This window comes from Oenanthe melanoleuca, chromosome 27 (assembly GCF_029582105.1).
Source record: "Oenanthe melanoleuca isolate GR-GAL-2019-014 chromosome 27, OMel1.0, whole genome shotgun sequence".
Lineage (NCBI taxonomy): Eukaryota > Metazoa > Chordata > Aves > Passeriformes > Muscicapidae > Oenanthe > Oenanthe melanoleuca.
Genome location: NC_079360.1, coordinates 1,654,309 through 1,674,366, shown reverse-complemented (window position 1 = coordinate 1,674,366; position 20,058 = coordinate 1,654,309). Strand labels below are relative to the sequence as shown.

General features: G+C 49.9%; 1 protein-coding gene across 2 annotated transcripts in view; it reads right to left on the bottom strand.

Moving 5' to 3' along the window:
* NSF (N-ethylmaleimide sensitive factor, vesicle fusing ATPase) overlaps positions 1-20,058 on the bottom strand; it is a 73,278-nt gene that overhangs the window by 17,790 nt on the left and 35,430 nt on the right. For both annotated transcript variants that reach the window (XM_056512338.1, XM_056512337.1), the window contains exons 9-16: positions 11,111-11,310; positions 9,263-9,428; positions 8,739-8,813; positions 6,741-6,928; positions 3,938-4,033; positions 3,235-3,391; positions 1,571-1,704; positions 110-176 (exon numbers count right to left, since the gene is read on the bottom strand). In XM_056512338.1, coding sequence (XP_056368313.1) covers positions 110-176; positions 1,571-1,704; positions 3,235-3,391; positions 3,938-4,033; positions 6,741-6,928; positions 8,739-8,813; positions 9,263-9,428; positions 11,111-11,310 — 1,083 coding nt within the window. The remainder of the gene's footprint in view (positions 1-109; positions 177-1,570; positions 1,705-3,234; positions 3,392-3,937; positions 4,034-6,740; positions 6,929-8,738; positions 8,814-9,262; positions 9,429-11,110; positions 11,311-20,058) is intronic.

The window sequence follows — 20,058 nt, the reverse complement described above, 5'->3', positions numbered from 1 at the left end:
CTTCATTGTATCAAAAACACTGATAATTTTCAGTTTGACATGATTCAACATTGCAAAAACATCAATATTTCTGCAGCAGCCAGCACAGCTCTCCCTCCTCCTGACTCACCTAAAAGTCGCTCAATGTCATCCACAACAACACAGCTGAGCTGGGACTTGTAGGCATCATCAAAGATCTGAAAAACACAGAAATATCTCAGTGTTAAACCTCAGCCCCAGGACTAGACAGCCACAGCTGGGCCTGCTCCTGTGGCTTCAGCACAGCACAGCAGCACTGAGAGGAATAATCTGAGAATGGAACATGTAGGTAATGAGAGCCCAGCCTGCCTGCAGGCAATCAAACACTGCCACCTCCACAAATCCAGTTCATCTGCTCATTTACCCCCCACCCCTGGCAACAAGCAGCTGCCCTGAGGTTCACTGTAAGCCAGGGAGAAACCAGCACCATTCCTGTTTTTGGAGCTGGGGCTCTGATAATGTGACACACACAGAGAACTTCCCCAAGCTTTTCTCCTCAGGCTGGACACTGGTACCCTGCAGGGAGAAGGGACTGACCCAGGTGTGGATCTCAGCCCCAGCCACCCTTCCTGGAGCAGCACAGAGGCTCCTGCACAGCTCTGGGTGTGAGCAGGAGGCAGCACTAAGGACAGCAGTGGTGCTACAGCCCTGCCCCCAGCAAACCCTGATTCCAGTCAGTCCAAAAGGTTCCTTTTGGGATCTAAGACACAAACTGAACCCCCAATTAAAAGCACATTGCTTCTCCCAAGCACCTTCCTTCCCTTAGAACCTCCACAACCCTGCACCAATGTGATCAGAGAACATTCAGCTCACATGCTCCATTCAGTTCCATCCCTCTGAGGAGTGCATGCTGGGCTGCTCCATGAAATGAAAATGTTCAACTCATTCACATTCCCCATCTCCCCAGGCTGTTAAAGCTCCTGTCTAACTCAAGACCCCACCTCAGAACGGGTCCTAGTCCCCCTCAGGCAGGATCTGTTCTCCCCAGTGCAGCCCTAAGTCCTTCCTGCCTCCTCCTTCACAGGCAGAGCTCCAGAGCTGCTCATCCCAGGTGTGTTCTGCTGCACTCTGCCAGGATTACACAGCAGAACACAGCCCTGAAACCTTCCCCCAGGCACTCAGTGCCACAAAAACAGTGACAGGAGGGACAGCACAGGAGGGAATGGCTCCCAGTGCCCAGGGCAGGGCTGGGTGGGATATTGGGCAGGAATTGTTCCTGGCAGGGTGGGCAGGGCTGGCACAGGGTGCCCAGAGCAGCTCCTGCCCCTGGATCCCTGGCAGTGTCCCAGGCCAGGCTGGACAGGGCTGGGAGCAGCTGGGACAGTGGGAGGGGTCCCTGCCATGGCAGGGGTGGCACTGGGTGGGTTTAAGGTCCCTCCCAACCCAAACCAGTCTGGGTTTTTGTGATACATTCATCTTTATAAATAAATGCATGCAGGATTCCCAGACCTAGAGAGAGCAGGAAGCACCACCCCAAAGGTAATTCACCCTCCCCTCCACAAGAGAACCCAGAACTGGGCTGTCACCAGGCACAGGGGGGACACACACATACCTTCTTCATGGCCTGGCACTTGGCTGTTTCAGAGAACCCAATCATCTTATCAGGAGAACAGATCTTGATAAAGGGGAAGTTGGATTCCTCTGCTATTTTTGCTGCTAAAGCAGTCTTCCCACTGTGGGGGGGGCCTGAAGCAAAGGACAAACAAGAAATAAACATGGGAGAAAACAGCTCTGACAATGCTCAGCAGGGATGATATTTAGGGTATGTTTAGAATTCATCCAGAGGCATCTGCAGTGTGAAATGAGAATTTATTTTGCTTGCAGAAGGAATACACTAACTCCTGGTGCAGCCCAATCCTCCACATGAAGGCAATTCATGGAACTACTTGAGCATATGCAGAGTGATCTGCCATGACACAAAAGAGAACATTTCACTTTCTGCAGGAGCAGCCATGGCACCAGAATGTGTGAGTTTGTGTTTTGGATAAATTTCTTGAGCCTGTGTCCTGTCTCAGTGTGATCTCTGCTGGCACCTTGGCAGACAAGTCAGCAGGAACACCAGGGAAACACTGGCAAAGACAATTTGTTATCTGCCTGAATTCACACCAGGGTAATTCAGAGACCAAAACCACACCTGAATCCATGCACCCCACATGAATCAGTTTGTAGGGACAGCAGAAATTGCTGGGCACTAACACAAAGAATTACTCAGAGTTAACTCCAAAGCTACAGACCACAAGCAACAGTGGTAAACCATCTTTTTGGGCTTTGGGAAAGGAAAAAGGGAAGAGATAAATAACAAATACTACTCCAATATAACAAATTCTCCTCCAAAACCTGTAACACACATACTGGAAATTCTCCTTAGTCAGTAACAGTGTGGATAGAGGGAAACCCACCTTTACCTGACAGAGCCACCTCAGTGTGGCTGTTTGAACTCAGCTAATTGCACTGATGAGCTCTCCAGTGACTTCAAAGAGAATTTAGACAACTGACTCAGCTAGAGACATCTCCACTGTAAACCAGCCAAATTCAGTTATTCACTGGGTACATTTTGGTTTTTAACTGGGAACATTCCCTTCTCCCCAGCACAGGATTCCCTCTGGCTGAGACAGTTTTTATATCCAAAGAAATTTCACCCAAGCAAACTGGAAGAGCCCAATTCCATTTCCCTCCAAGGTGTTTGCTGCAGCAGCAGGATGTCAGAGGTGGGCAGGAGGGCAGGAGCAGCAGGAATGCCAGAGGTGTCAGAGATGAGCAGGAGGGCAGCAGCAGCAGCCTGCAGGGGCCACCCCCAACTGTCCCCAGCTGTCCCCAGCTGTCCCCACTGTCCCCAGCTGTCCCCACTGTCCCCTGCTGTCCCCACTGTCCCCAGCTCTCCCCACTGTCCCCAGCTCTCCCCAGCTCTCCCCAGCTCTCCCCAGCTGTCCCCACTGTCCCCAACTGTCCCCAGCTCTCCCCAGCTGTCCCCACTGTCCCCAGCTCTCCCCACTGTCCCCACTGTCCCCAGCTGTCCCCACTTCCCCAGCTGTCCCCAACTGTCCCCAGCTCTCCCCAGCTGTCCCCAGCTCTCCCCAGCTCTCCCCAGCTCTCCCCACTGCCCCCAGCTGTCCCCACTGTCCCCAGCTCTCCCCAGCTGTCCCCTCTGTCCCCAGCTGTCCCCTCTGTCCCCAGCTCTCCCCTCTGTCCCCTCTGTCCCCACTGTCCCCACTGTACCTTCCAGCAGCACGCTGACCAGGGGGGTGCGGTCGCTGTTCTTGGTCTGCTGCACCAGCAGCTCCCCATCATCCAGCACCCTCGTCACTGGGTCCCCCCACTTAATGATCCCATTCATGATGTAGCTGGCATAGTCCTCCTGGTTGGTTCCAAATGCCTGTAGAAGAGAGGAAACATTTCTTTTACCAAATAATTTTTCATCCCATCAGAAAAGCCATGAAACAATTAAACAAAAATGACCAGGACAAGGCTCAGGGGGATGCTGCAGTGAGACAGCCCCAGCCCCTGGTGACTCACAGCATTCCAGCTCAGAGGGCTAAACACAGCTGGAGATCAGGCACCCTCAGGAACCTTTTCCTACACCCTCACAACCAGTTCTAGTCAATGCAAGGTGCCAGTGGGTTCTGGTTCACACTGTGTGGAGACAGTTCTCAGAAATGAGGCTCAGACCTCCTCCTACAGCTCAGGGTAAAGCTGTCACCCAGGAACTGAAGTGGCCTAAAAGGGAAAGCTGTGACAAGGAGAAGAACCCCCCAGCTGTTCTTTATCTGTTCTGATTCTCTTTATGACTCTCTGGGCAGCAACAGGCACACAGAGAGCTCAGAGCTCCCCACTCACACAGCACAGGACATGTCAGCACCACTTCCCAAGGGAAGCTGCTCCCTCCCACCACTGTTCCTGCAGCCCCCCTGTGCCCACTTACTGGTTTGATGTCGTTCTCCAAGGATGCAAAGAAATCCCCTCTGGTGACACGCAGGCTCTCTGCCTTCTCCATGTCCACCTCCACTTTGTTGCTGGCCTGGAAAGGCAAGAAAGGACACAGGTCAGCAGCAGCACCCAGCTGGTCTGGTCAGTAAGAAACTGCTTCTGTCAGGGATTTGGTGGGCAGCCCTGGAGCCATCCCCCCTCCAAGAGCCACATCCAGCCCCACAGAGCAAGCAGGGCAGTGTCCCACCCTCTGGGTGATGCTCAAGTGCACAGGATGGCTGTGACCCCAGCCAGGGGCAGCACTGGAGCTCTGGCCCAGCCCTGCTGCTGGAGTCAGCCAGGCTCAGACTGGTGCCAGTGTGGGACTGAGCTCAGCCCAGTTCAAACTTCCAGAACCTACTGGGATGACAGAGGTACCCTTTGGAGCTGGGAACTAAGACAAATAAACTGTGTTTAACCCTCAGAGAAGTGTCTCAGACATCCTCCTCCACTAGGGACCTGCTAGAACAGAGTGCACCTGAGCATGGGAAGGAAAAATAACAATAAAAATAATGACATGGGAGCATTGAAGAGCAGCAAATGCAGCCCCTGAAGAGCAGCCTCAGGACCCCAGGCTGGCCAATCCTCCTGTGCCAGACACACAGCCAGAGGATGGCTGAAATCAGAGTCCCTTCTCCCAAACACACTCACCAAGCACAACCACAGGGGATCTTTAGTCCAGGTGCAGAGGGAGGTGAAGGTACCTGAAACACTCAATATATTCCTAGAGTTGTATCTACACTTAAAACCAGGGGGCTCTTGCCTCCCCAGCCTTTAATGAGTTCATGTCTTAATTTTTCACACACACACTTTGAGAGAATCACAAGAGTTTAAATGATTCAGGAGACAATGCCCCTTTATTTTCCATTTGTGCTCTTGCTTCTCACAGGTGCTTCTGAAAACTAGGTCAGGCCTATGATGTATATTTTAAATTTTCAGTACTTGTAGGAAAGAATAAAGTACTTTACTGCATCATTTAGCTAAAAGCAACTTCAGAATAAAGAATATTACCCAAAATTACTGTGTCAGAGTGTTAGAAAAGCAAAACAACACGTGGCCACTTCCCATGTGGAAAACACATCCATACATTACTGAGATGAGGATCACAAACCACCCCAGAGGAGGGGACTGCTCTTTCACATTTGCACATTGCCATCTCCCCTTTTCCCACATGATTTCTTGGCACAACAGGGAATAGATCAAAACACCAACGCTCCCCAAACTCACCCAAAACTCAAGCACTGAGAAAACATCAACTATAAGCAAAATTAATTATTTAAGGAAAATGTTTTGCCTGCAAAAGGAAGAATCCAGAAGTGCTGGGTTTTTTTTGGTTTTTTTTTGAGACAGAGCACAAGAAAATGAGAAAGTGATGATGTTTGTGCTTTTTTTGCTATATGAAACAACTTGTCAAGTATTATAGTTATACAAGGACTAATTAGCAGGAAGAGTAATTTTTCCTTTAGAAAGAGCACTCCCAGGAGATAAAAATGTCTGAGCAGCAAATGATTCCTGACTTAAATGGAAGTGTGATTTGCTCCTCAATTTGAGACTGAGCAGATTTTTACAGAACAGCAGCCCTGTGCTGTGGGGTTGATGTGCAGGAGCTGCCCCAGTCCAGGGCAGCAGGGGCTGTGCCTCAAGCTCCTTCCTCACCACCTCATCATCTCCTGTTTCAACACCTCTGAATCCTGAGCTTTGCATCTGCCTTCACACCCTGCCAGGAGGGGCCTGAGCTCCCTGCTGCACACACCCTGACCCCCAGGCAGGGAAGGGTCCCCAGGGAGCAGAGGGAGTGGGAAGGGTGCATGAATCAGGGATGGGGGTGAGCTCACACACCATGCCATTTGCAATGGAAGATTTTGTACAAAGCCCTCTGAATTCAGCCAGGACTTGCAGCAAAGGATGTCCTTCCAGGCTGGAGCACATCTCTGCTGCTCTGCCCCTGAACACTGAACAGCCACCCCCATTCCCTGATCCCAGCACTCTCACACTCCATAACTCTCCACCATGCTTTCTTCAGGCTGATGAATCCTAGTTTAATGATTTTCCTAAAGAAAACCCCCCTGAACCTCTGACCCCTGCTCCATTCCATGCCCTGATTCCAGCACAATCCAAGCACAGCAGGGATTTTATCCACGATGGAACCACAGCCCCACTTTTGCTGTTTTCAAAGACAGTGACTGAGCTGGGATTTCCAGACCATTCCAGCTCCAAGAATTTGACCCCAGGTGATGGCCAGGGCAGTCCCCATCCCTGGGAGAAGTCTCTCTCCCAGTGCACATCCAAAATTCACTGGCATCTTGTGCAGTGACATTTCAAATGCCCCCAGGAGATCCCCACTGGTGACCTTTGTCTTTATGCCCCTAAAGCAGCTCTGAGATTGTAACCTCCCCCTCCTCACAGAACATTTAGGAACACACTGAGCAGCACAGGCTCCAGCACAGCCTCTCCATAAATGGCTGCTCTAATTCCCACTTTGTCTCCTGTGTCCAAACAGGACAAACAGCAAACTGTGCTCAAGACTTTCAGTTTTTATCAAAACTTCCTCACAAACCACCCTTTCCACCCCATCAAGCTGGGCAAGAAGCACTTGGAGGGCAGGAGAGGGAAGAGGGAACTCAGAATGAAGGAAAAGCACAGGGAAAAGGTGGTGCCCACATGACTTTCATCTCCTGAGGTACACTGAGAGGTCACATTCAATATTCCAGAGCAATCATTTTCCCTTTTTTGCCATAGGAGGAGATGACAGGACTGACCTTTATGTGTCTGTTCATGGCAGTGGACTGAGCAGCTCGAACCAAACCCTCCAGCTCAGCACCACTGAAGTTTTTGGTCTCCACTGCCAGCTCTGCAATGTCCACATCCTCAGCCAGCAGCTGGTGCTCCCTCATCCTCACTGTGTGGATGTGCAAGATCTGGAATCTGCCCTTCTCATCTGGCAGGCCTGGCATGGGGGACAGACACACCCAAAGCTCTGAGCCCAGCACTGCAACCCCTGCCATCCCCTCTGCACCCTCCCTTCCAACCCCTGCCATCCCCTCTGCACCCTTCCCTTCCAACCCCTGCCATCCCCTCTGCACCCTTCCCTTCCAACCCCTGCCATCCCCTCTGCACCCTTCCCTTCCAACCCCTGGTCTCCCCTCTGCACCCCTCCCTTCCAAGACCTTCCCACCATGAGCACTTTGCTCACAATGAGGTATTTGATGCTGCTGTTCACTGAGAACATTCAGTTCCATTCACTGGCAAAGTGAGCAGTGTCCCCACCAAAGCAGAGAGAAAAGCACAAGGTTGAGTTTCTCTCCTCAGGGTTCCTCCAGGTGGGTTGCTCTCAGATTTCCACACCAGCAATGACAATCTGGTCAGTCCCCTGGCATCCCTCCCACCAACCCAGCTCCCACCTTGCAATTATCATGGAGTGGTTTGGGTTGGAAGGGACCTTAAACCCACCCAGTGCCACCCCTGCCATGGCAGGGACACCTCCCACTGTCCCAGCTGCTCCAGCCCTGTCCAGCCTGGCCTGGGGCACTGCCAGGGATCCAGGGGCAGGAGCTGCTCTGGGCACCCTGTGCCAGGGCCTCAGCATCCTCTCCATAACAGATTTCTCCCTTTTATCCCATCTGACCCTGTCCTCTGTCCATTAAAATTCTCTGCTCCTCACCCTGTCACTATAGGCCCCAGTAAAATCTGTTCTGCTCCTCTGTCCCTTGAGTGCCCTTTCCCAGGGGGGCACATCCATTAATTACTGAATCTACTTAAAGTTTCTCCCAAAATCCAGAGCCTTGACCTCCCTCTCCATAAGGCCCACATCACTGCTATAAAATGTTCCTTTTCATCAGCTGAGGTGATCATTTCCCAGCCTGCACCTCAGCAAGTCCCTCCTGAAGCACACAGTGGCTGGTACAGAGCATCCTTCCCTTGGAAGTGTAACCTGTCACATCACCCTGAGCCCCACTGAGCTCAGCCCCTTCCAGCCTCTGCTCTGATCTGATACTTGCACTGACAAGTGTTTGTGCTGAGGGGATGGGAAAAGATATTTTACAACATGTACAGCTCCCAGGAGCATTCAGCCCTTGTCACCTGACCATTTATTCCAGGATCACTGAGCTTTTCACCCATCCCAGGCTGTTCTCTGTCCCATCTTCCTTCAGTGAATCGTTACCTCAGCACTGAGCCCCCAGGCCAGGCACCCTTTGGGCTGCACCATCATCTTCACTGACCAAATTCTGATCTCAAATGCAAAGTCAGTGATTAGCTCTCATGTATCTAAGATGATCTGGGCTTACTTTCTTAATAAAGCCTGCATGATCAGATACTCCCTAATAGGGAATATCACCCTAATAGGTGAGGCAGATGTGCACAAAGGTCCCTTTTCAGTAACTGACAGACAGCTGCTTTTCCAGTTGCCAGGTGAAATGGCAAACCAAGTTCTTGGCCCACCTTTAGTTCACCCACTGCTCCTGCCTGGCCTTCCTGCAATTCCCACCCAGGAATGACCTAGTACCATTACTGCCTCCTTTCCTTCACACAAGAGATTCAGGGTCCTGCCTGCCCATCCCTGCCCACTCTGCTGGGCAGAAACTGAGATCAAGTTTATCTGCAGGGATAAAGTGGTATTTCACTGGTCTGATTTAATCTCAATTCTGGAGGGAGCTGCAGGGAGTTCAGTTCCTGGGGATTGTTCACATCATGATCTGTATTTGCTTTGCTGCTGTGGGTTCATGGAGCTGAGGAACTGGGACCTGCAGTGTGCTTACCAATCTCCATCTTCACCTCCAGCCTCCCCGGCCTCAGCAGGGCCTCATCAATCAGGTCAGGTCTGTTGGTCATTCCTAAAGTCAAAGTGAAAAACAAAACTGTTATCTGAGCTTCCTGAGTGGGTTCCAGCCCATAGAGCTAGGGAGATACTCAGAGTCCCAAAAGACAGACACTCATCTTCTGGAATGCTGGGAAATGCCCTGAGGGACAGCCAGGGCACCAGGGATCAAAGCTGTGCTTGTGGCTGGATGTGCCTGTCCTCCTGGAGCACCTGCAGGGCTCCTGCAGCAGCACAAGCACAGCCCCACAGGCTGATCCATCAATTCCATCAACCCTTGCAGCTTTCCCTAAAGTGTGAAACCCTCCTTATCAAAAACTAAAGAAGGGAATTGCTGTAAGCAGCAATATCTGCCAGTCACAGCAGCACCTCCCTTTCAACCTGCTGCTGATGGTCCCTCAGCAGCCCTGCAGTGAGCAAGAGCAGAGCTCACCCAGCCCCCAGCACCTCAGGCAGCTCACATACCAATGACCAGGATGTTGTTGAGCTGCTCCACACCATCGATTTTGGAGAGCAGCTGGTTCACCACGGTGTCATGCACGCCAGTGCTGCCAGCCATGCTGCCCCTCTGCTTGCAGATGGCATCAATCTCATCAAAAATGATGATGTGCACCCCACTGTTGGCTCCAAGCTGTGGGAGAGAGGATGTGTCAGGAATGTCACCAGTCTGATGCTGAGAGCAATCCAAAATCAACAGCACCTTGCACCAAGCTCAGCCACACACAGCACTGCAATCCCTGTGCTCAGCACCATGTGTGTGTATCTCAGCCCTTCCCAGGGGCACATCCTGCCCATCTCCACAGCAGGGGGCTCTCCCCAAACTCAGGACTTGGCAGCTACACAGGTTTCAAGGAAGAGCTTTGGCAAAGGAACACACAGCTCAAGGCTCCCAGCACTTGGTACCAGGGACAGGGAACAGGCTGGGCTGTGGAGGGAGGGAGGGATGCACCAGGGTGGAACACCCAGGCTGGACTGAAGTCAGTAAATGCACAGCTTGCCAGAGAAACTCTGTTGATAACATTTTGAAGGAGCCCAGTCTCTCTGTGCAGCCAGACCCAGAACTGCCATTTCCAGGTTCACTCAGGGGTGAGGCAGTTGCAGCTGCTAAGAGAACAGGATACTTTTTGTGACTGCATTATGAAGCTTTTCCCTTCAAATTCCACCTCTAAAACATCTTTTGTGGCCAGTGCAGACCATGTTATCACTGGGTGAATGTGCTGGCCTGGCAATCTGCCCCAGACACAGGCAGCACAATGCCAACCTTTTGGAGACCTTTTTAATCTCCCAGCTGTCATCAGGCCCAGCCCCTGCAGCCAATATCCAGTGGTATTTTAACAGGTGTGTTATTGCCAAGGGAAAGCAGCTCCCAGAGATACTGCAACCACCAGGGAGCAGGAGATTGCTCACGTGGGCCTGTGCTACCACACAGAGCTGATTGACTGACTAATAAACCTCTTGCTGAAGAAATTAAATTATTTCAAGTCACCACCAAAATCTGTGTCTTCTGAGCTGAATAAAATTAAGGGATCATTTGCTAATGACTTCTGAAAAGGCTTCCCTGTATTTAACTGTGACTAGCCTGACATTTGATTTTCTTTACCAGAAAATTTATCAAGATCAAGTGATCCACAGCAAAGAAAAATTACCATAGCACACATGAAAGGAGTACTTACACCATGAAACTAAAGACTGGGGTTTTGAAAGCCAGCTAAAGCAATGGATTAAAAAACATCTCTGGAAAAAAAACAGAATCTTTATCTCCACTTCCAGTTTCAAAAATTTCTAGTCTCAAGACATTATTTTATCCATTAGTTTTCTGCTGAGAAAAATTAAACATGTATTGAACATAACACTTCAAGTGTTATATTGTTATATATTATATATATATTATATATATATTGTTATATATTATGCTATAACATACCAATATGCCTGCAAGCTAAAAACCTGAAAAGCTTATGTGCCAGCTTAATTTAGTAAAAAAAATCCAAACAGATTCAATTACATCTCTCCCACCAAATAAAAAGAAGGAAATTTGTACAATGTGAGTTCTGAGTTTTAAGGAGCAGGTGAGAGCACATGAAAGCAAGCAGGGTGGGCACTGCTATGTTACTCCCAATAACTGTGCTGGAATCTCAGCACAGTCCCTTTCCAGCTGCCAAGGCTGTTTTCACCCCTGAGGGTGTGTGAGGCTGCAGGACACCAATACCCACCAGAGTAACCACAAGCCCAGGCCAGGCAGTGACTGTGCTTTAATGCAGCAGCAATTTGCAGATCCCAGAGCTGGTCATTGCCACTCCTGTGTGTCCTTACCCTCCTCTGCTCCTCCTCTGCATCAGCAAACAGCTTCCTGATGTTGGCCTCGGACTCTCCCACGTACTTGTTGAGGATCTCGGGCCCGTTGACCACCTTGGGCTCCCTGGCATTCAGCATCTTGCCGATCTGCCGCGCCATCAGCGTCTTGCCGCAGCCCGGGGGCCCGTACAGCAGGATGCCCTTCACGTGCTTGCAGCCTGCAGGGACAGCCACAGGCTCAGGGATGGCCACAGAGACAGGGACAGGCACAGGGACAGGCACAGGGACAGCCACAGGCTCAGGGACAGGGACAGAGCACTGGACATGGCAGAGATGGGCCCCAGCTCTGCTCTGTGCCTCTGCCCCAGAAGTGCAAACCCAAGATTCAAACCCAGCTGATGGGTGTCATGCCAGCCTCTAGAACAGCTGCAGTGCTCTCCATCCACCAGGCACACCCAGCTGTAACTCCTGGACAGGAGCACTCAGCACCACAGAGCCCCTGGGAAAGCTGGGACATGTCATAGTGGAAACACACAATCACAGGATGGTTATCTGCAGGTGCTCTGGGAATCAGGGGTACAAACCCAAATCTGACTCTGACATGGATTCCAGATGGACATGTTTTTGTTATATAGTTGTATATTAATTATTAAACCCATATTGTTCTATTGTATACACTGAACTTATCCAAGCATGTATTCTTGGAATTTTCATCAGGATCCCCCAAACATCCTTTTCATGATTCTTGTTATGATTATATCGTTTCTCATTACTATTAAACAATAATTCCATTCAATTACCAAGCAATCAATCATATTATTTATCATATGATGATTATGCAGGTGCAGACAAAGCTCAACATTCGTTCCCAGGGCCCAGTTCCCCTTTCCAGGCCTACCAGCCCCAACCTTTCTTTCCACCCCCTGAATCTATTGTACAAAATTCCCATGATTTTAGAAACATTTTAACCCTTATGCTATCAGGGATGCTGCTCATTGCCAGGTAGAGAGGGGCTGCAGATAATCCTTTTTACATCCTGCACACCAAGCAAAGCAGACACAGGTCAGACACACTCAGATTCTTGAAAGAAAAAATGAGGAATATCATGTGATAACACCAAACTTTTTACTCCTGTCCTGGGCTTTGGTGAGTCCCATATCACACATCCAATTCTGGCTAGAATTTCATAGAATAAATACTGAAAAAACTGAAAAAAACTTCCAAGAACCACTATAACCATCAGCCCAAAAACCTGCAATGAGACCAGAAATACTCCAATTTGTTCAAACAGGACTTTGGACACTGTGTAAGAGGATTTAAATTCTCTCCTGTAGGGAAAGAGAGGATGCAATTGCTGCAAGCTGAGGCTGGACACATCCCAGTCAGTGACAGGCACACAGGCTCCTGGGAGAGGCTGCAGCTGGGAACAAGAAGAGTTTCCCTGAAGGATTTGTGGAATTGTGGATATACATCTTGTGAGCCCACACATTTTAACAAAATGCTCAACATCCTTATGCCCAAACTTGCCTGTGTGTGCCCTGCTCACCCTGTGCCAGGAGAGGCTGTGGGACCAGCCCCTGCCCACCAGCTCTGGTTTGTTCCTTTAAGGAGACTCTCAGCACTCACAGCAGATGTGGCCAGGAGGAAAAGTGACTGCATGAGATGAAACCTTTGGCCTGGAAGCTGCTGGAAGCTGGAAAACCCTGCAGCAGGAGGCAGAGATCCTGTACCAGCAGCAGTCTCTGAACCAGTGTCCAGGGTCAGGGAAAGCCTCAGGGGACAGAGGGGACATGGGCTAGTGGGGCCTCAGGAGTGCTGGGGGAATGCTGGGACTCAGAGGGGTTTTTCCATTTTTTAATGAATATATGAAAATCTATTTTTTATTCCATTCTTGTGAATTGACTTCTTCAAGAATGTGACCCACCCAACAAGAGCCCTGCAGTGCTCAAGGATGCACATTAAAAGCAAACCCAAAAAAGCAGCAAACTGATGGCCCAAGCTCAGACTGAGGGACTTGAGCTCAGCTCTGCCAGCCCCAAGGAGCCTGAGCACATGGAGCTGTGTGTCACCCCCAGCATGATTTCCCTCCTGGCTTCTCTCAGCCCCATGGTAACCCCACCCCATCCCACAGAGCCCTCAGGGCTGCTCAGACCTCAACTCTGCCTGCAAAGGACAAACACTTATCCCTTATTGCCTTCCCAACCCTGCAGTGATTTCATTTACTCCTGAAGGTTATGGCAATAAAGAATTGATTTCAATAACTGCTCAATAGAACTTAATTCCTGTAACCCCACAGGCTCCCTCCCCTGTCTCTGGCTGTTCAGTCACTGCAGTGAAGGTCCAGGAGGACACTGCCATGAGCACAGCTGATCCCCCCCAAACCCCAGACAGCAGCAGTGCTGCCCTGGGTAAGCCCAGCAATAAAGATGAGAGATCCTGCTGGGCTGCTCTGCAGATAAAAAATTCACTTCAGAAATCAAGAGCTGTGGCTAAGAACTCATGAGTCAGCACTGAGGCATCTGTGAGCCAACAGCATAAACAATATAAACTGGCAGTGAAGACAAATTTCACAGGGAGGGAGTGAGGCACAGATAAATTAAAAGCTCTTCCTGTCAAATCCTTGTCACGAGGGCATTGTTTCCATGGGGGAACAGGATCTCCTCTGTCACCAAACAGCACCAGGCAGGACAGTGCTGACACGATCTCTGCAGGGAAACACCAGCACAGCAATGCTCCAACAGCTCCTGGGCCCCAGCATGGGGCCACCAAGGGGCTACAGAGGCCACCAAGGGCCCTGGCAGGTCAGGGCTCTGTTCCCACCCAGCAAGGCAGGGCTGTGGTACCACAGGGAGTGGCTGTGCCAGGGTGTTCACAACACCAACACCAACAGTCTGAGCCTGGTTTGTTCTTCTGGTTTTCTTCTAAGTCCTATGAGAAGTGTCTGAGGCAGCTGGGGGGGCTCAGCCTGGAGAAAAGGAGGCTCAGGGGGAGCCTTGGGCTCTGCACAGCTCCTGACAGGAGGGGCAGTGAGGGGGGTCGGGCTGTGCTCCAGGAACAGGGACAGGAGCAGAGGGAACAGCTCAGGCTGGGCAGGGCAGGCTCAGGGTGGGCACAGCAGGAATGTCCCCATGGAAAGGGTGGGCAGGGATTGGAACTGCCCAGGGAGGTTTGGATCCCCATCCCTGGGGGACCCTGGAGGTGCCCAAGGAATGCCCAGATGTGGCTCTCCATGCTCTGGGCTGGGGACAGGTGGAGATCAGACACAGGTTGGACTCCTTGGTCTTGGAAGTCTTTTCCAATCTTAATGATTCTGGGATTCCTGCAACTCCCAGTCTCTCTACTAGAAGGAGCACAACTGAGTTATATCCCCCAGAAGCTTCTCTTCCACTGCCCAAAAAATCTGAACTTCTTGGAAAGCACAAACATTCCCCTGTCTGCATGAGCTGCCTCGGGCACAGCAGAGGGCTCAGCCTGAGCCCCACACCCAGAATCTCATCTACCACTGAGAGTGGAACACAAACCACAAACTGGCTTGGACAAATCTGCTTAGAAACCTCCTAGAATGTCCATCTTCTCCCTGTTTAAGGGAAAAGGGAAAAGAAAAGGGAAAATGGAAAGGGAAAAGGGAAAAGGGAAAAGGGAAAAGGGAAAAGGGAAAAGGGAAAAGGGAAAAGGGAAAAGGGAAAAGGGAAAAGGGAAAAGGAATCCTGGAATACTCTGAATAGGAAGGGATCCCCAAGGATCATCCATCCCACCCCTGCCCTGCACAGACTCCCCAGCAATCCCACCCTGTCCATCCCTGCAGCTCTGGCAGCCCTGGGGCTGGGACCATTCCCTGGGCAGCCTGGGCAGTACCCAAACCCTCTGGAGGAGGGAAGAACCTTCTTTGAGATCCAGCCTAAACCTCCCCTGGCCCAGCTCCAGCTGTTCCCTTGGGTCCTGAGTCTCCTCCTCAGACAATTCCAGCTCTGAGCCCAGCAGGCTCCCTGAGACAATTCCCAGCTTACCCAATGAGCTCAGCCCCTGCTGGACAATCCATCCTCCCCCTCCCTGAGCCCATCACTGACCACCTGCTGCAAGATTTGGTAGCCACTGAATGGGCAACATTGAGAGCAGGGTCTGAGTCAGGTGGCAGAACATTCCAGGACCCAAAGCAATTAGTTCCTCTTCAAAAAAAAGCTGCCACGAGTGATTCCAGCAGACATTTCCCTGTACAGCCACGTTCACCTGGCTAAAATCAAAGTTTTAAGGACAAGTAGGACTTTATTAAAATAGACAGGTGATGACAAATCACAAATGTTACCTCTCAAATCACAGTGGGATCCTCTGCACCACACAGGAATTTTGATTAAGTTTATCTCCCCTCTGCTGATTTCACCAGTGTGGCCCAAATGTCAATACTGTTATGAGAATCTTTCTAAGCACAAATTACAGCTGTGCAGACATCTCCAACCAGTTCAGCTCATCATCTGATGAGCTCCAAACAAAGGTCATTGCTGTAACCTGATCCTTAAATCATGCCATTCAATGACAGTTAAGAGGCTGAATAGGGACATTAACAGGAACTCAAACACACAAATATGGGAAACAAAATATGAGGGAAAATTCATAAAAACTTCTGAGAATGGGAGAGTTACTGGTGTTACCAATAGAAGCCAAACTCTGTTTTGACCCAGAACATCACCTGCCCAAAGACAAGATAAAGTTTATTTGCTCAATTCTCCCTCTTCAATTTATTGGAGAGATCAGAAGAACTGATTTAGTAAAACAGGGATTTTCTACTTGGGAGTGTAATTCCCCTTTCAATTAAAATCAAAGCATTCTGGTGTGGTTGGATCACAGATGCACCACCAGGAACCGGCATGGATGGAAAGGCCCAGCCCAGCAGGGAGATGTTTATCTCTGCACATTCATCTTGGGGCAGGTTACAGGAAGTTCAGGGCTCCCAGACTTCACCTGCCACACAGGCAAAATTTCCCCAAAAGCAGAGCTGGGTGGAATTTCCCTCTCCTCTCATGCTGTAAGCCCAGAGTTACTCCAGGCTCCTGTTAATCTTCCCATGGACTGACAATCCAACAGGGAGCAGGACTGAAGGAACTGGTGTCTGCTTTGAATTCAAAGCTGGGGCAGGGAAAGGGCCACACCTGAACTAGAATTTTTCTCAATAGCCAGAGTTTTGATTTATGAAATTCTTTGCCACTGGAAAGAGAAGACAAAGTAAAGTTCTCCATGGACCTTTGGAAACTGATTCCTCACCACATGCCACTGGCTCTGAGGAGTTGAGTGCACACATCTATCAGGAGGCAATAATGAGATTTATGACAAGGGCATTTGTCCATTTCTGAGGGAATGTGCTAGAAATGAAAATAAATCAGCTTGAGAGACACTTCCAACAGAATGCCTTTGGCTACAAAAACAGAATCAGGACAATCAGGAGAAGGGATTTTGGTTATAGTATAAACAAACAAAACCAAGCACAGTAGCAAAGAGCAAATGTCTCTCAGCAGAGCTGCAGAAACATCCCTAATTCCAGAGGCAGCTTCTGAGCACAGCCAGGATGTTCACAGCCCCATCCCACCTAGATGCCAGTAACAGAAACCCCACAGCATTCCCTGCTTGCCAGGATCCAGCTGGAAGCCAGCACACTGGGATTGGGGAATGCCTGGTGAGCACTTCCAGCCTTGAGAACATCTACAGACACCCCAGGGGCACGGGGACAGCTCAGGGCTCCCAGCTGGGGACAAAATGGAGATGGTAGACCATGGTGATGCCACCAACCCACACCCCTGCAGCACTTGCAGCAGGAGCAAAGCCCTGCAGTACCCATGATGGCTCTGGCCAGACATGCAGAAGTTCCTTGCTGCAGGTTTGGTGTAAAGCCCCTTCCCCTCCCTCCAAACCACCTGCCACATTCCCTGTGCTAAAAGGGAATCATTTTCTTTGGTGACTGGGCAGAATTTGAGCCCCCTGGCTCATACCCCTCCCAGGACTGAAGTCCTCCCAGTCAGTTCCCTCTGTGTCCAGAAGCTTTCCTGTCCCCCCACCCTGATGCCTCCTCCAAAGCTTTTCCAGTTGCACTGATCCCTTTTGATACAAAGGCTGCATTAGCAATCCAACACATGAACCAGTCACACATCAGCTTCTTCACTTTCTTCCCCACCCCTGGGGATACCTGAGTCAATCTCTGCTTTTGAGAAGGAGAGCCAAGAGACAGATGTCAGGGATTCCTTCACTGTTCCCTCCAAAGGAAGAGCTCAGTGCCAGATCAGCCTGGCTGGCCCTGGATCCAGGTGGGCAGAGCACTTTGTGGTAAATCCCATTTGGGGGAGAAGAGCAAGAAAGCACTGGTCCATTCTCAGCAGGGAAGAAGAGTTAACATCAGCAAATGCTGAGTTCAAGCTGTTAAACACTTTTTTACACCAGTAGAGACTCAACATTCTATGTGACAGCTATTAATAAAAGTGACAAATGGGCAGGAACAGGAAACAGAAGCAGAAAAAGAGCAAGGGACACAAGAGCCCACAAGTGTTGGATACTGGCAGATCACTTGGACATGAACTTCACCCTGGGAACTCAGAGTGGGTGAAATCATCTCAAAGTCAGTGAGAACCTGAACAGGGCAGGTGAGAAACCAGAGGGGAGATGGTGAATGTCATCCCTGATGTTATAAAGGGAAAAGGGAATTGTGGGGTTGGACTAAACTGAGAGGTCCCTTCAGCCTCAGCTGTGTTCTGACTGTGTGGTTCAGACCTGGCACTAACCTGATGCCTGGAAAATTCTGAGACAATGTCTTTTTAAGTAGGTCAAAGAAAACAAGACTAAAGTAGCCAGAACAACTTTATTAGGCCAGTCTGAGACAATTTCCATCCAAAAAAACATGGGGGTCCCACACAGAGGGTTTGAGGAAACAGAGAGAGCAAGAGAGGGACATTTAGACTTCCCTAAAGATATGAATAGTTGTTACACATCCTCCTAGACATGCAGGAAAAGCACAGGCTGAATGAAGAGAGAGGTGGATGAAAAGTAGATTAAACCCCACAAACTTTAAAGCACAGTGAGAAATGATCCATCCTGAATTTAGTGGCATGTGGTGCCTGGGAGAAGAAACAGAACAGAATGCTCCAATTAAATCTGCACACTGCACAGCCAAGAGGCACAAACACACTGGTAGGCAGGATTAAATCCATCTCAAATCTATGTAACCTGATGCACAAGTTGGGAAGGAATAATGAACTGCATGTTGCAGAACAAAAAAAAAAATATCATTTTTTGGGATTCTGCCCAGGCCCAGCCAGAACCTGGTGATCCAGAATGGATCCATGTCCTGGGTAGGGCACCACAGTCCTGAGCAGGGAAGGGAAGCCAAGGGAGGAGAAATAATGGTGGGTGATGTAGAGATTATGAGAAATGGCCTCAGAATCCCAGAGCTGGCCTGGAGAATGCTGCAGAGACAGAGCCCAGCCCTGGGACACACTGCCCAGCAGGGCCTGGCATTCCCAGCACCCAGCTAAGGTCAGACATCCCTGGCACTGATTTACAATTAAAATTACCCTATTTTCAGAATACTGGGTGAGAACCTTTCCATCATTATTCTTCTTGTACAGTATCTGAGTACCTTGAGAACATTAATGCATTAATTTTTAAGGCAGCTTAACAGACAAGCCTCCACTTCAGACAGAATCTGAGGAAGAAAATAACCCAAGTTTCTGCTCATTTCCATGTTCCCCTTGTGTTCTGTTCATGCTTCACTTCTCCAGCATGAGCTGGACTTCAAAACTACAGAGCTCTGAGACCAACTGGTCCTGAGAGGGCAGGTCAAGAGCACAGGTTAAGATGGTTCCCAGGAAACAGAAACCACCTTCCAAAGTCTGATTTAGCTCATTGGTGGCAGCAGGAGAGGATGGGGAAATTCTGTTTCACTCTCTGTAACACCAAACATTTCTGTATCTGTTATTAAACCATAACAACATGTCCACATAGAATTTGGTCTTTGAGGCCTCTACAACAATTAATGTGCCACAGGAGTCAGAGAAATTCCTTCCCTGCTGCAAGTCAAGACTCTGTTTCAAATCTTGGGGACACCAGAGTGTTCTTAAATAAGGAAAAGAGGGCCAGCACAAAACAAAACAGAACAAAACAGAACAAAACAAAAACAAAACAAGTGTTTTGTTTTCAAGTCTGAGAAGGGACTTTACAGTTTTGTTGCAAGTTACAGCTCCAGGCACCAAACATCAAAAATGTTGTTACAAGTGGCTAAATATCTGTTGGAGTCAGGGGAAAAGAAAAAACAACAAAAAGAGAGACCACTGTTCTAGGCAAGAGCACAAGCTGGTGAATGAGCTGGATTTAAGTCTCAGCAGAAAACCAGCATTTACCATGGATGGGAAGAAAACACAACATTTGTCAAATGCACAGAGGAGCTTTAGCTGAAGCAGGAGGATGCTCTGAACTGCAGCACAGTAACCAAAGCCAGACTCCCTTCACCACAGAGTGACACAGCTTTACCATGAGTGGATGCCACAGACATGCAGGAGGATTCCCTGGAAGCAGGGCTGTGTTGGGCTGTCCCTCAGGGACAACCTGACTGTCACCTCCCTCCAGCAGTGCCCCCAGGTGGGAAGCTCCTTCCTCACTCCTATGAGCGAGGCACCCAAATGTTTCCAGATATCTTCCTCAAACCCCATCCAGGTAAGGATTTCATTCCATTTGGCAGCCACAAGATTATCAGGAGACAAGCACCAGTCAGTCTTGCCTGGCAGGGTGGGCAGGGCTGGCACAGGGTGCCCAGAGCAGCAGTCCTGGATCCATGGCAGTGCCCAGGCCAGGCTGGACAGGGCTGGAGCAGCTGGGACAGTGGGAGGTGTCCCTGCCATGGCAGGGGAGGCACTGGGTGGGCTGTAAGGTCCCTCCCAACCCAACCCAAACCATTCTGGGATTCTGCCACATCCCACCAGCCAGGGAGCTGA